The sequence below is a fragment of the Oncorhynchus masou genome, chromosome 3 (genome assembly GCF_036934945.1).
Source record: "Oncorhynchus masou masou isolate Uvic2021 chromosome 3, UVic_Omas_1.1, whole genome shotgun sequence".
NCBI classification, from domain to species: domain Eukaryota; kingdom Metazoa; phylum Chordata; class Actinopteri; order Salmoniformes; family Salmonidae; genus Oncorhynchus; species Oncorhynchus masou.
In genome coordinates, this window is record NC_088214.1 from 38,374,790 (window position 1) to 38,390,631 (window position 15,842).

Here is a 15,842-nt window from a genome sequence, read left to right on the forward strand (position 1 = left end):
TGCGGAGGGAATAGCTGCACTGTTTGTACTCGGTCATGTTACCAGACACCTTGCCCTGATTAAAAGCAGTGGTTCGCGCTTTCAGTTTCACGCGAATGCTGCCATCAATCCACGGTTTCTGGTTAGGGAATGTTTTAATCGTTGCTATGGGAACGACATCATCAACGCACGTTCTAATGAACTCGCACACCGAATCAGCGCATTCGTCAATGTTGTTATCTGACGCAATACGAAACATGTCCCAGTCCACGTGATGGAAGCAGTCTTGGAGTGTGGAGTCAGCTTGGTCGGACCAGCGTTGGACAGACCTCAGCGTGGGAGCTTCTTGTTTTAGTTTTTGTCTGTAGGCAGGTATCAGCAAAATGGAGTCGTGGTCAGCTTTTCCGAAAGGGGGGCGGGGCAGGGCCTTATGCGTCGCGGAAGTTAGAGTAACAGTGATCCAAGGTTTTTCCACCCCTGGTTGCGCAATCGATATGCTGATAAAATTTAGGGAGTCTTGTTTTCAGATTAGCCTTGTTAAAATCTCCAACAACAATGAATGCAGCCTCCGAATAAATGGTTTCCAGTTTGCAAAGAGTTAAATAAAGTTTGTTCAGAGCCATCGATGTGTCTGCTTGGGGGGGGATATATACGGCTGTGATTATAATCGAAGAGAATTCTCTTGGTAGATAATGCGGTCTACATTTGATTGTGAGGAATTCTAAAATCAGGTGAACAGAAGGATTTGAGTTCCTGTATGTTTCTTTCATCGCACCATGTCTCGTTAGCCATAAGGCATACGCCCCCACCCCTCTTCTTACCAGAAAGGTGTTTGTTTCTGTCGGCGCGATGCGTGGAGAAACCCGTTGGCTGCACCGCTTCGGATAGCGTCTCTCCAGTGAGCCATGTTTCCGTGAAGCACAGAACGTTAGTCTCTGATGTCCCTCTGGAATGCTACCCTTGCTCGGATTTCATCAACCTTGTTGTCAAGAGACTGGACATTGGCAAGAAGAATGCTAGGGAGTGGTGCCCGGTGTGCCCGTCTCCGGAGTCTGACCAGAAGACCGCCTCGTTTCCCTCTTTTTCGGAGTCGTTTTTTTGGGTCGCTGCATGCGATCCATTCCGTTGTCCTGTTTGTAAGGCAGAACACAGGATCCGCGTCGCGAAAAACATATTCTTGGTTGTCCTGATGGTGAGTTGACGCTGATCTTATATACAGTAGTTCTTCTCGACTGTATGTAATGAAACCTAAGATGACCTGGGGTACTAATGTAAGAAATAACACGAAAAGAAAAAAAAACTGCATAGTTTCCTAGGAACGCGAAGCGAGGCGGCCATCCCTGTCGGCGCCGGAAGTAAAGTAATATCGCATATCTGAAATCTAATCCATGTTATATTGTAGCAACATAAGGAACAGCACTAGGCCTATACGTTGCATAAGACGATTGCAGAAAACCAGTCTCTATAGCTAAATGCAGCAACAAAAGATATGCACATTGTAAGGTAGGCCTACATAGAGCAGCGGTGCTTGCTAAGAGACAGTTGCCCTTAGGTGCACATCAGAGATAAGCTTACCTAACCCAGATCTGTAACTGTTTGTCGGTAAAATGCAAAATTGGCATGAGCAGCAGCATTTTGGGTGCCTTTTTTAATACCCTGGTTGAGAAAGGGCTTGGCCCTATCAGGGCACATATAATGTATAACAAAAAAAGGGGGGGAAATATTTGCATAACTGGAATGCCATCAACTTGCTGTAATGGAGGAAGCCGATTGTTTTGACCAGTTTTTCCCAGTCAAAATGAAAAAGCGACTTGGGGCTTCAGGGACTTTTCGATAATGAGTGTAAGTAGCTCCATTAAGCTGAATAAACACGGACATGCCATAACACCTCAAGGGGTTCCTATATTTTCTTTAAAAACGAGAGACGTTAGAGGATGTCCTCACTGGAACTATTCAAAACATGTCGTTATATGTAAGCTAGTTATTTCTTTATTTGTAAGTGTAATAGTTACTTATTGTTACTGTACATTAGTAACCTTTACCTTGCCCCGAGTAGCGTAAGCAATGAGTTAAAAAAACTTACATTACTGTATTTTAGCAACTATCAATTATACAGTAATACGGTCACTTTAATGTAAAGTTTGACAGACATTTGTCCAAAACTGAATAGGCATTGTTGCCAGACATGGCTGATCCTGCAAATTCTGGAATGAATCCAAGAGAAATCTGGTGATGATTTGGCATAGAGATCTAAAAACAACACAAATGTGCAAAACAAACTACACTATAATAAAAAAACAAATAGAACGGTCCAAAATATAGGGTGCTGTCAGCTAGAGTAGATATTTTTCTCGCAACAACGTAGCAAGTAAAACTAGCACATGAAACACTTCAGCTTCCATCGATAGCTGTCGTGTTAGAGAAATTCGCAGCTGTAGCCATGTTTTGATACTGCTTTTAAAAAAAATGTAGCCAACAAAAATAATGCAACATTCATGCACCATATGGGAACTCTGGAAAATATGGTTACAGTAGCTCGACTTGCTAGATTGAGATGTCAATAGAGGCACACTAGATGCCAATAGAGATGTCAAGAGAGGCTATTTTAACATTTAGCGTGCTATAAAATACAGAAAAAGACTTGTTGCAGTGTTCTTTGACAAGTTTATAAACATGTGCAAGTTCGTACTGCGTTGTGTGCGTAGTGCACTTCACGCTCTTCCACCATTTTCCTGTTCAGTGGCCAGCACTGGAAATGTGCAAGAACTTGGAAAAACTCACCCGCAGATATTTCTTCCAAATCTCGCTGTTGCGGCACTTTAACTGTTCAACACGTCGAAATGTAGACAGCTAATTTCCTTATCTTTCACCGTTTCTTTCCCTCAATGCTTTAAAGACTTCCACTTGCCCGGTTCACTCCCGATCCGCTCTTTCTTTCTCCCTTTCTTTCTTTTGCCGCACATAACTCTCAGCTCCCTACACAGCCATTTCCAGCACAGCACCGGGCATGAAACAGGAGAATGCGTGGGAACTAATATGAATAGCTCGAAAATAAACGAACCCAGACGGAAAAGCACGAATCCCTGCTGGATAAGACGCATATGCTCATTATACATACTTCGACTCCTAAAATCACGCCCCTTCGATACAGACCACGATTTTTTTTCGTAGCGGGTTAGGAGAATTTGCGCAGCAGATTGGGAGAATTAACGTAGCAGGTTAGGAGAATTAGGTCAATGTTAGGCAACTAACAGTATTAGCAAAAATGCCCTCCTTACCTGTTAGTCACTTGTATCTTGGTGGCGTTTAGAGAGTCCCAAATAGTTCACCTCTCCTGAATTGAAGAATTTCAGTTATCCTAAAAATGCATCTTGACAGTACAGCCTGATCATGCTTGTTCACAACTGTGTTTTATAATAATTGTAAAATACACTGAGTGTACAAAACATTAGGAACACCTCTTTCTATGACAGACTGACCAGGTGAAAGCTATGATCCGTTATTGATGTCACCTGTTAAATCCACTTCAATCAGTTTAGATGATGGGGAGACAGGTTATTTTTAAGCCTTGGAACATGGATTGTCCCGTGTTGTTGGGGATCGGAAGTGTCCGGTGCGAGAGAGGCAGGTTGAGGTGGCCAGAGTAGTGCAGAAGCTGAGGAGGATGAGGAGTAGTAATGCAGAAGCTGAGACAGCGAAGAAAGCAGAGGAGGATGGGTGAGGTATTCTGAAAACACTGAGGTCAACGAGTGATACTTGTATAATGTATGCTTCAGTAAGGTTGGCTTCTTAGCGTTCATAGCAATGGTGTCCTGTTTTTAACATTTTTTTTTTTAATTTTACCTTTAACCAGGCAAGTCAGTTAAGAACAAATTCTTATTTTCAATGACGGCCTGGGAACAGTGGGTTAACTGCCTGTTCAGGGGCAGAACGACAGATTTGTACCTTGTCGGCTCAGGGATTTGAACTCACAACCTTCCGGTTACTAGCCCAATGCTCTAACCACTAGGCTACCCTGTCGTAATCTCAGGGAATTGGCATGAGCAGATGGGATCAAAGTAGTGTAACAGGTTAGTGGGTTTTTAAATGAGTGTAATGTTGTTTGGAAGGGTGTTATTTAAAAATAAAATGGTATCACAGTATAATGGATTTATACTATAGTCCAGTTGGGGATGGTAATGCTTGCATTAAATAACACCCTTCCAACTAACCTCCAATATGGATGCCAACTGCCGTTAAATCCCACAGAAGAAATGGAATGTGTACTGTATATGTGCCGTTGAGGGTGAATGGGCAAGACAAAAGAGCCTTTGAATAGGTTATGGTAGACATCTTCCAGCAGTTAACTCAATATTAGGAAGGTGTTCCTAATGTTTTGTACACTGTTTTAGAAAGGGCCAATAACTAGGCTACTCTAAAATGAGCAGTTTTGTCATACAACACAATGCCACAATGTTTTGAGGGAGTGTGCAATTGGCATGTTGACTGCAGGGATGTCCACCAGAACTGTTGCCAGAGAATTGGTTAATTTCTCTACCATAAGCCACCTCCGTCATTTTAGAGAATTTAGCAGTACAGTACACCCAACCAGCCTCACAACCGCAGACCACATATAACCACACCAGCCCAGAACCTCTACATCAGGCTTAGTCAACAGCTGATGAAACTGGGTTTGTACAACCAAAGAATTTCTGCACAAACATGCTCAGGGAAGCTCATCTGCATGTTTGTCATCCTCACCAGGGTCTTGACCTGACTGCAGTTTGGTCTGTGAGAGCCACAATTCTTACTGGTTGGTTGATCAAATACGTCATGCAATAAAATCCAAATTACTTAAAAATCATACAATGTGATTTTCTGGAATTTTCTTTTAGATTCCGTCTGTTTGTGTACCGGTACCTATGATAAAAAATTACAGACCTGTACATGCTTTGTGTAGGAAACACTGCCGATTTCGCAGGTTATCAAATACTTGTTCCCCCCACTGTATATAATTGTTTTGAATGGAAAAATATGCATTGGATCACAATGAGCCTTGAGTAGTTAGTGTTGTGATTGTGTTTATCAAAATTGTAGTTCATAAGTTCCAAAATAAAATGGTCCACTTCATATTAGTCTTCTGCCATTAATTTATTTCAAAATGCTGTTAGAGCGTATAAAGCAATGGATTTCACACCAACTTTCACCAGAAACCAGTTTGAGAAATATGAAATGAAGTTGTTCGAGGGCCACCAAGGTAAAAGACAGAACAAAACAATGTGAATTATCTATATGAATTACAATTGACCACCGTGTGACGAAATCAACATTACAGATGTCCCCTTTTCCATATACAGTATCAGGAAAAATGTGAGAAAGTATCAGCTGGTTGTATACCGTGTGCACCTCATACTTTACCCCCTTTATTCTTAAGTGTTATTGAAGTCGAATTGGAAAAGAAAATGGAGGGGAAAAAATGAAAACAATTCAGTGACGTAAACAATGTACACAAATTTGGGTGCCAGTTTTTTTTGTGTAACATTGAACAGTGTAGAAATGCAGAATGGTCATGTTCACAATCGTGGTCAGCTTAGCCATACTATAAGAATCAGACATTCTCTAGCAAGTTAGACCATGGAAACATCTGACAAATTTAACATGTAGTTATTCAGTAAAAATGTCTAGTATGATTACACCATAGCAAGATGCAGTATTTCCAACAAACAGACCACATTTTGACAATCAAGATCTGGGAAATCCATTGTGAATTGAATTACTTATTTGATTATATCCTCAAGAAACACATGTTTCAAGTACTAATTAAGTAAACAATGTTGGGTAATAAAACAAGTAGATAAGTTTTAGATTTGACCTTATGCTATCCTCTCTCATTCCAGTTGTTCAAGTATTAGTTGGTGCTAAATTATTTTAACTTGTCAATATTCCCACCGTGAAACACATGTTCCTAACATCTGACAGAGTATGACAGTTCATCCTGATATTACAGCTTATTTGAAATAAGCGAGAGTGGAAGCATTTTGGCTGTTAATTCCATAGTTGCAGAAGAAAACAATGTGCCAATGAGAGTATACAAAGTTCAGAGCAAAACCATCTTCAAATCTCACCAAACCACTGTCATTCTATCAAGTCTGCTGTTCACTCCCCCCAAAGTCACTTTTTAATCATTGCCAACTGCCATTTAGATTAGTTACGGTGTGTGTGAATAGCATAGGCGAATCAGCAATACAACAAGACTGCTTCCATGTCAAAATATACACACACAAAAAACATTTCAATTTGTCCCTCAGGGCTTCTGTTGGAATCCTGCCGTTTACCGTCATTCGTTGTAATAATTTAACAGCAGATGGAAAAACTTCAAATACAGTACACTTGACCCCCAAAAATGTAAACATTCATATAACATGGTTAAAAACCGCAGAGAGTCAGTTCCTACATACACTGTATGATTCTTAAATCAGGGTTCTGAAAAATAACGAGAATTGCGTTAAGAGGAAATGCCTAACCTGTACAAACGCTCTCCTGCTAAATTAGATTGTAGGGTAGCTTGCTTCAACAAGCAGGTAAGTACGGCATTGCAGGATCGCCAACAATCTAGTATCAAAAAGGTAGTAAAGGCAGAACTTACCTTAATTTATTTTGTCAATCATTTTGTGATTTAAACCAATGAGAGAATTGGTGGAATCCATTTGATTTCACTGGATGATTGACTGGGCATGGCAGCAGGGCACCATTCCTAAAGCCTCCTATGTACACTATCACTATTTTTTTAGAAGGGTTCCTATGAGAAATCCACGCTTTGGCATGGGGGCACCATTTCAAAGCATACCGAATGTAGATAACTTTCATACTTGTGCCAAGGTCTTTTAAAACGTGACACACTTTCCCTGATTCTCTTGGATCCAGTCCAGATAGTGACTACAAATCATTACCAAGCACATTGTTCTCGTGTGTTAAAAGACAGCACTGAATTAAAAAGGGCTTGGACACAGTAAGTACATAAACATTCAACATATGTTTGAAAGGCCATATTTGGACAAATCAGCAGCCATTTTCCAAGAAATTAAACACTTTTGGAATACTAAATGTTAACCAACTTAAAATTTAAGAGATAATGGACAAAGAAATTGCTTCATCCTCTGTCTCCATCTAGAAACCACATCTAAAACATTTGTTTTTAATTTAGTTTCCTCAAGTCCCTATCAATTCACACAACAGAATGGCTGCACCCAATTTGTGCGATTTACACAAATAGGGCCAATAAGACATGACGTCATTCAGCCCTGAAATAAAAACAAATTAACATTAAAGTCAAGAATAGGTTATTTCAGTAAAAAAAAATTGAAAACATATTTACAAAGTACAAACATGTTACAGGTGCTACAGTGAACCTAAAACCAAAGGGTGAAGGAGGGGGAAACCAAAAATAGGATGTAAACCAATTTTGGCACTCAAGTTTGTTTAGTGTGGTAGGATGCATACTGTAACGTTAACTCGACCATGTAACAACTGTATTTGATTTCTTCTCTCCCTCTGGTTGCCTCGATTGGCACAACTTGAGTATATACTTGCAGATAAACATGCAAGCCCTTCAAATACTGTACAGTAATCGATAAGAGAGTATGTAACCTTAGTCTAGAGTCTTGCTGTCTTGAGAAAGACTCTACCCTTCACCTTTTTGGAGCAACGCTAGGCTAAAACCCCTCCCTCTCTTTTGGTTTGGATTTCTGTGCTGCTGTACCCTGTGCTCCTCTCCCCGCAGCCTCCAGGCTCCAGTCGGACTGAGCCAAGTTAATCCACGATGCCTTAAACCGCGGCTGCCTGATGGGGAGGGTGGCTCTTGGCTCCTTCTCATTCACGTCTTCAAAGCTCACCTCCTGCACCGCCTTCTGCTTCTTAAAGGAGTCCCTCCTCTCGGACAGGGCCAGTTTCCTCATCACCAACTCCTTGGAGCAGTGGTCACTGCGGTGGTCGCTGCTTGTCGACTCCCTGTGGATTCTCTGACCGCCCAGATACAGGCCCTGGCGGCCATGTTGTTCCCCCACACAGACAAACCCTGTGGCCGTATCCAGGTCCTCTAGCCCCTCCCCCTCCGACAGAGGTACCTCCATGGTGTGTCGGCGGGTGGCGTAGCCCTTCTTGTCACAGTGGTACGCCCCGGAGAGCTTCTCAGCCGACTGCACCCTCTTGAGGAGGGGAGAGCGGGGCGGCTCGGCGCTGCGCGGGCGGACAGAGTGGCAGGCAACGGTGGGAGGGGACAGGGTTTTGCCGTGGAGGCCCTTGGACAGGCCAGGGAGGGAGGACGGAGAGCACTGGGAGGAAAGGGGCTGCGGCGGGGGGATGCAGGCCAGCGGGGAGGGGGGGATGCTGCTGGTGGACTTGCAGCGGCCTGCCTTGGTGTAGCGGCCTAGGACCTGGAGGGAGCTGGGACGGGCCTGGGGGACAGGGGAGTTGGGAGAGCTGGAGCAGGGAGAGGAGCTCTGGGGGGAGTTGGAGTCTGAGAAGAGAGAACATGCTGTAGATAAGCCATTAATTTCTTCAGTGACAAAGAAAGCATTCGCTGTCGTGCTGTTAAATGGTTTGATAATGAGAATCAACTTTTGCCTGCATTTTTGTATGATATGTACCATGAAAACCAAGAGCTTTTACATAACCCAGGTATCTTCTATTCCAATTCCATTTGACTTGGTATATCATAACGGTTGAAACATGGTCACACACCCACCTTATTACATTTAAAATATGTACATCACAAAATGGCCGACTATCGAACCACAGTTTCCATCCAATAGAGGCTAGCTACTCACCTCCAGACTGGTCGGGGGCAGGGGAGGGGCAGGGAGTGCTGGGCCCAGGCGAGAGGCTCTGGGTGGGGGAGCCAGACAAGCTGTCACTGGACGATACTGAATGCTGTAAGCCGGAGGAGAAACTGCGACTGCTCTGCATGGGCGGAGGGGTGTGCTTGGCCATCTTCCTCAAGACGCTACGTCGTCTACTACAGGAGAGAAATGGGATTCAATTTAAGTGGACATTTTCAGCAATCCTTTTCATGTGACGTGATAATACACCAAATTCTGTGGCTATAAATGACAGCAATATTAGCATTAGGCGGCACAGAATTCTATATTTTTTCCTTGTTCTTATATACAATAGAAGTTACTCCAAAATGACCCAATGCATTATTTACAATTCCTTTTGATTGGGCACATCTGGAATACAACCAAAATAAACTGCAAATGCATCCAACAACTTTGTAGTCACATGCTTGATGTAGTGATTGTGTGCTAGGAATATGGGTCCAAATACTACACTGAACAAAAAATGTAAGCAACACGCCACAATTCTTAAGACTTGACTGAGTTACAGTTCATAGAAGTAAATTAGCCAATTTAAATAAATGCATTAGGCTCTAAGACAGATTTCACATGACTGGGAATACAGAAATGCATCAGTTGGTCACAGATACCTTTATAAAAAAATAAAGTAGTGGCGTGGATCAGAAAACCAGTCAGTATCTTGTGTGATCACATCTTGCCTCATGCAGTGCGACACGTCCTTCGCATAGAGTTAGTCAGGCTGTTGATTGTGGCCTGTGGAATGTTGTCCCACTCTTCAATGGCTGTGCGAAGCTGCTGGATATTGTCAGGAACTGCAAAATGCTGTCGATCCAGAGCATCACATGCTCGACGGGTGACACGTTTGATGAGTATGAAGGCCATGGCAGAACTGGGACATTTTCAGCTTCCAATAATTCTATACAGATCCTTGCAACATGGTGCTGTGTATTATCATGCTGAAACATTAAGTGATGGCGGCGGATGAATGACACGACAATGGGCCTCAGGATCTCGTCACGGTAACTCAGTTTATTAAAATGGCATTGATAAAATCAGGGTGACTGGTCTAAGACGATATCGCATGTGAAGTAGCCGGATGTGGAATCCCTGGGTTTGTGTGGTTACACGTGGTCGGCAGTTGTGAGGCCGGTTGGACAAACTGCAAAATCCTTTAAAACGATGTTGGAGGTGGGTTATGGTAGGGAAATGAACATTCAAAGCTCTGGCAACAGCTCTGGTGGACATTCCTCCAGTCAGCATACCAATTTCACTCCCTCAAAACTTGAGACATCTGTGGCATTGTGACCAAACTCTACATTTTAGTGGCATTTTCTCTCGAGCACAAAGTACACCTGTGTAATGATCATGCTGTTTATCAGCTTCTTGATATGGCACACTCAGGTGGATAGATTATCTTGGCAAAGGAGAAATGCTCAAACAAAATTTTCTAGAAATAATCTCTGTAGATTTGGAACATTTCTAGGATCTTTTATTTCAGCTCATGAAACCTACACTTTACATGGTACGTTTAGATTTTTGTTCAGTATACTTTAAATACACATAAGTGAGCATCACTTCGGTTCCCTAAAATCGACGAGGACCATGTACAAAAAGTGCTGCCATTTCTAAAACGGTTCACCACTACCAATATGGATGAAAATACACTCAAATGAAAGCTGACAGTCTGCACTTTAATCTAATTGGTCATTGTATGGGTCGCCTCACTGTAGGTGCTACACATTGGTCGTGGTGACTGGAGTAACTGCTCCCCATAATGGAGAGCCTTGTAAAATGTTCTGCTCTTTACCTGTCCTGGTCGTCCTTCCTCTTCTTCTTGCTGCGTCGGGCCATCTTGCTCTTGTTGCTGGTCTTCCTGGCTGGGCCCACCTTGATGGAGGTGTTCTCCAGGGCTGTGGTCTGCAGCGTCACCTTGTTGCCACTCTGTGAATAGAAGGGCTATTGGTCTTAAAATACAGGACAAGTGAAAATAATAATGTTATAATTTGGCCACTTGTCAGTTTCGTGATCATATTTTGGAAGGTGGCAAGTGATAAAAGGCAACAACAACAAAAAGGCCAGAGCGAGAGAGGGAGCGAAGGAACAACCAACAGAAGGAAATTAGTGTTTTTTTATTAACCCATCCGCCATGTCTTCTTCGGAAGACATATGTTTAAAAGCTTTTCTGCTACATAAAGACATGGTACTTTTATATAAAGGAGTCACATAATAACACATTGCCAAACATAAGCTCTTTAATCCCAACCCTCAGCCACTCCCAGCCCACCTATCACCAAAGACCACCCTTGTCTGGTTTCCATGTGCCATATATTTTTCAGTGTTTTACATAATTTCTTTAACCTTTCTAAAAAACGTATAGTATCCACAGATTGTGAGCTCAAGATGAACACTTCTCCTACGAGTATTATTCTATTTTTTTTTATTGACTATGGCTTTCCAAAATCGCCCAACACTGCTATTTGTAAGGTAAATTTTAAGTGCATGTTGTGATTTTTTTAACCATTCCTGAATCTGTGACCAGAAACAAGCTACATCGGGGAAATACCAAAATACATTGATTCTGTCTCTTCGTAGCAAAATATATACACTGTCTCAAAAAAATAAAGGGAACACTAAAATAACACATCCTAGATCTGAATGAATGAAATATTCTTAAATACTTTTTTTCTTTACATAGTTGAATGTGCTGACAACAAAATCACACAAAAATGATCAATGGAAATCAAATTTATCAACCCATGCAGGTCTGGATTTGGAGTCACACTCAAAATTAAAGTGAAAAACCACACTACAGGCTGATCCAACTTTGATGTAATGTCCTTAAAACAAGTCAAAAATTAGGCTCAGTCGTGTGTGTGTGGCCGCCACGTGCCTGTATGACCTCCCTACAACGCCGGGCATGCTCCTGATGAGGTGGCGGATGGTCTTCTGAGGGTTCTCCTCCCAGACCTGGACTAAAGCATCCGCCAACTCCTGGACAGTCTGTGGTGCAACGTGGCGTTGGTGGATGGAGCGAGACATGTCCCAGATGTACTCAATTGGATTCAGGTCTGGGGAACGGACGGGCCAGTCCATAGCATCAATGCCTTCCTCTTGCAGGAACTGCTGACACTCCAGCCACATGAGGTCTAGCATTGTCTTGCATTAGGAGGAACCCAGGGCCAACCGCACCAGCATATGGTCTCACAAGGGGTCTGAGGATCTCATCTCGGTACCTAATGGCAGCTACCTCTGGCAAGCACATGGAGGGCTGTGCGGCCCCCCCCAAAAAATGCCACCCCACACCATGACTGACCCACCGCCAAACCGGTCATGCTGGAGGATGTTGCAGGCAGCAGAACATTATCCACGGCGTCTCCAGACTGTCACGTCTGTCACATGTGCTCAGTGTGAACCTGCTTTCATCTGTGAAGAGCACAGGGCGCCAGTGGCGAATTTGCCAATCTTGGTGTTCTCTGGCAAATGCCAAATGTCCTGCACGGTGTTGGGCTGTATAAGCACAACCCTCACCTGTGGACGTCGGACCCTCATGGAGTCGGTTTCTGACCGTTTGAGCAGACACATGCACATTTGTGGCCTGCTGGAGGTCATTTTGCAGGGCTCTGGCAGTGCTCCTCCTTGCACAAAGACGGAGGTAGCGGTCCTGCTGCTGGGTTGTTGCCCTCCTACGGCCTCCTCCACGTCTCCTGATGTACTGGCCTGTCTCCTGGTAGCGCCTCCATGCTCTGGACACTACGCTGACAGACACAGCAAACCTTCTTGCCACAGCTCGCATTGATGTGCCATCATGGATGAGCTGCACTACCTGAGCCACTTGTGTGGGTTGTAGACTCCGTCTCATGCTACCACTAGAGTGAAAGCACTGCCAGCATTCAAAAGTGACCAAAACATCAGCCAAGAAGCATAGAAACTGAGAAGCTGTCTGGTCACCCCCTGCAGAACCACTCCTTTATTGGGGGTGTCTTGCTAAATGCCTATAATTTCCACCTGTTGTCTATTCCATTTGCACAACAGCATGTGATATTTATTGTCAATCAGTGTTGCTTCCTAAGTGGGCAGTTTGAGTTCAGAGAAGTGTGATTGACTTGGAGTTACATTGTGTTGTTAAAGTGTTCCCTTTATTTTTTTGAGCAGTGTATGTATGTATACACATACACACTTAGTGGCAAGAATGGTATATAATCATCTAAATTGAAGAACTAAGTGTTGAAGTGTCGTTTTTTTTTACCAGTTCATAAACCATGTGCATCAATCTCTCCATTATTTTGCACCCTGTATAGTGCAGCGGTCAACATTTTAGTCCTCAAATGAAACTGGTATATTTTTGTATTTATGCCAATTCCTTTCCGCCAATTTGTATCTTTAATATATGTTAGTCAAACAAGTTCCCAACTTTCTCCCTTTTCCACTTGTGTCCTCCAGTTTTGTGGAAATGCTGCAATCAGTTGGTTGTAAAATCTGGATTGAGCAGCTATTCCCATATATTTGATAGCTGCAAATGTGACATAACTAATAATATCAATAATAAATAGAATACAATTCTAAAAATAAATAAAAATCCATAAAGAATGTTTTATTTTATTACATTACTCAGTATATTTGCGTTTAACCATAACATTTTATCTTTTCTGGAGGATAAAACTGAAATTGTAACCAGCTTTGTATGAACATTTCATTATCAATTAGTCGGAAAGGAGAAGTTGTAATCTGTATAACGGCAAAAAAGCCATTTTTGAACAAAGGATGAGCTTTTCTTAATATTCTACTGGAGAACCATTTTGCGTTTAACTATTACTTATGAGTGAAGCTTTTAGTGAGGTCTAAAGCTAATATTTCATTTTAGCCCCCAAACTCAAAAATAGGCACACTTAATTTTGTCTGGCTTTGTATTCCAAATAATTTTAAATATTTTTTGCTCATATGATTTAAAAAAAAAAAGGTAGTAGTCTGGAGTAAGTGAACTGTGATAGGACCAAAGTGTTAATCAATGTAATTTTTCCATAAAGACAAGTATTTACCTCTCCATGGTTGCAGAATCTTATCTATTTTTGCTAACTTTCTATTGAAATTGTGGTAAGTTCAATTATATTTTTTGCGATGTGAATACCAAGTATGTCTACTTCACCATCCACCCATTTTATTGGTAAACTACAAGGTAGTGTAAACACTAACGATCCAATACATAATATGGTACACTCGTCATAATTACATTTCAGTCCAGAGAGGCTCGAAAAGTGATCAAGCTCTTCAAATGAAACTGTACAGGGATCCAGATTGCGGACTTAAGAAAAAAAATAGTCATCGGCATACAGACACTTTTGTACTTTAATCAAATGCCTTTTCAAAATCTGCTATGAAGACCAGGCCTGGTATCTTGGATGTTTCAAGCAATTGTATATTATCTCCAATATATCTTCCATGTAAAAAGAAAACCTGTGATCAGGATGAACAATATCTAGTAAAACCTTTAAATTCCATGTGCTATGCATTTCGCCAGGACATTGGTGTAAGAGGCCTCGTTTATTTTTAAATGGACAGGATATTTATACTTACCACCTGGGTCCTGTTTTAGTAGTATTGAAATCAGAACTTGAGTACCTGAAAGTCAGCAATTTTTATTGGAGTAATTAAAACATGCTAATAATGGATCTTTGAATACATCAAGAAAAGGTATGATATACCATGAAGCCGGGGTGTTTTTCCAGACTGAAAAGATGCATTGCCTCAGAAAGTTCCTCTTCTGTAAGTTGGGCTTCACACAGGTCTTTTTGTAAATTTGATAATTTTATATGATTATTTTAGGGGGGAAATTCCTTACAGTTAACATCATTCAGTGGAAATGGAGACTGGAAAGAAAACATTTGGTGAATCATGTATGACTCCATAATTTGTAATGATTTCTGTAACTTCTAAGAGCATTTGTATGAAAAATGTTGTGCATTTCATAATTGTCAGTCCAATTCGCTTTATTTTTGTGATACATTACACTTGATTGTTATTGAATAAGTACCTCCATTTCTTTTTGTTTTTCCTCTATTATCATCTACCTGCACTGTCACTCCTTAATTCATCTAATCTCTTTTCACCTAAACTTAGTTTTAATGATGATTATTGTATTGAATGGCCTCTATGTACCAATGTACCTATGATGTGCAAAAAAAAAAGTATTCTGAATTATTCTGTCTTTGTTAAGAACAAATTGCCATCCAATAGGCTGATTCAATTTTCAATATCCCCGTTCTCGTGGAAATTCTGTAACAGTTATATGAAGGCCACTTAGATGGTGGTCCGATCGCATTCGGTCTTCTATTAACACTTTTATTTTATGTTTTACTTTTGATGCCAGCAAGAATGAGACTAGGAAGTCATCAACACAGCTCGCTTGATGAAGCCTCCATGTTTTTCTCACTGGGTAAGGGTTTTTTCAGTCTCCATATACCCACTATTTCTAATGTATCCATAATCTTTGTGATCTCCTTAAGTGCTCGAGGGTGATAGTTTGCAGTGTGATTTCCTTTACGATCCATTGAGGTACTTAAAACCGTATTATAATCTCCCACCATAATAATAGATTATTTCGTTGCTTGTGAGCTCGAGATATAGATATATATATATTTCTTTGCGGATCATCATTATTTAGCCCATATTTGGCCCCCTTTGACCATGACAAAAGTATATTTCTCCCTCCCAGTCCTTTTTACACCCAACCTCATCTATATTTGTAGAATGAGTTTCCTGTAAACAATAGATATTATATTCTAAAAATTTATTTTTATGATCTGCTAAGCCATTACAATTATAACCGGCTATACTTACCATAATGACAACCAAGTTTCAATTATACTTACCACAACCAATGTTCGTAAACTTACCATGATGATTAAGCGTCCTCATAGCCTCAATTGTCCTAATATTCCACCCACTAAAACCTCCCCCCCCATATCTAGGTCTGTTGTCACTAAGACCATCATACCATCTTCCTGACTCATGACACACCTTTGCATCCTAAGG

The 15,842-nt window shown here is 41.5% G+C and overlaps 2 protein-coding genes across 7 annotated transcripts in view; both read right to left on the bottom strand.

The window, feature by feature from the left end:
• Positions 1-3,334, bottom strand: part of LOC135516146 (phosphatidylinositol 3-kinase regulatory subunit beta-like) — a 57,178-nt gene extending 53,844 nt beyond the window's left edge. The window contains exon 1 of the mRNA XM_064940219.1: positions 2,761-3,334. The gene's annotated coding sequence lies outside the window, so the exon portion shown is untranslated. The remainder of the gene's footprint in view (positions 1-2,760) is intronic.
• Positions 3,335-5,090: 1,756 nt separating this feature from the next.
• Positions 5,091-15,842, bottom strand: part of LOC135516113 (microtubule-associated serine/threonine-protein kinase 3-like) — a 60,769-nt gene continuing 50,017 nt past the window's right edge. For all 6 annotated transcript variants that reach the window (XM_064940182.1, XM_064940208.1, XM_064940164.1 and 3 more), the window contains 3 exons: positions 10,621-10,754; positions 8,784-8,971; positions 5,091-8,473 (listed from right to left, as the gene is read on the bottom strand). In XM_064940182.1, coding sequence (XP_064796254.1) covers positions 7,671-8,473; positions 8,784-8,971; positions 10,621-10,754 — 1,125 coding nt within the window. In that variant the 3' untranslated portion in view covers positions 5,091-7,670. The remainder of the gene's footprint in view (positions 8,474-8,783; positions 8,972-10,620; positions 10,755-15,842) is intronic.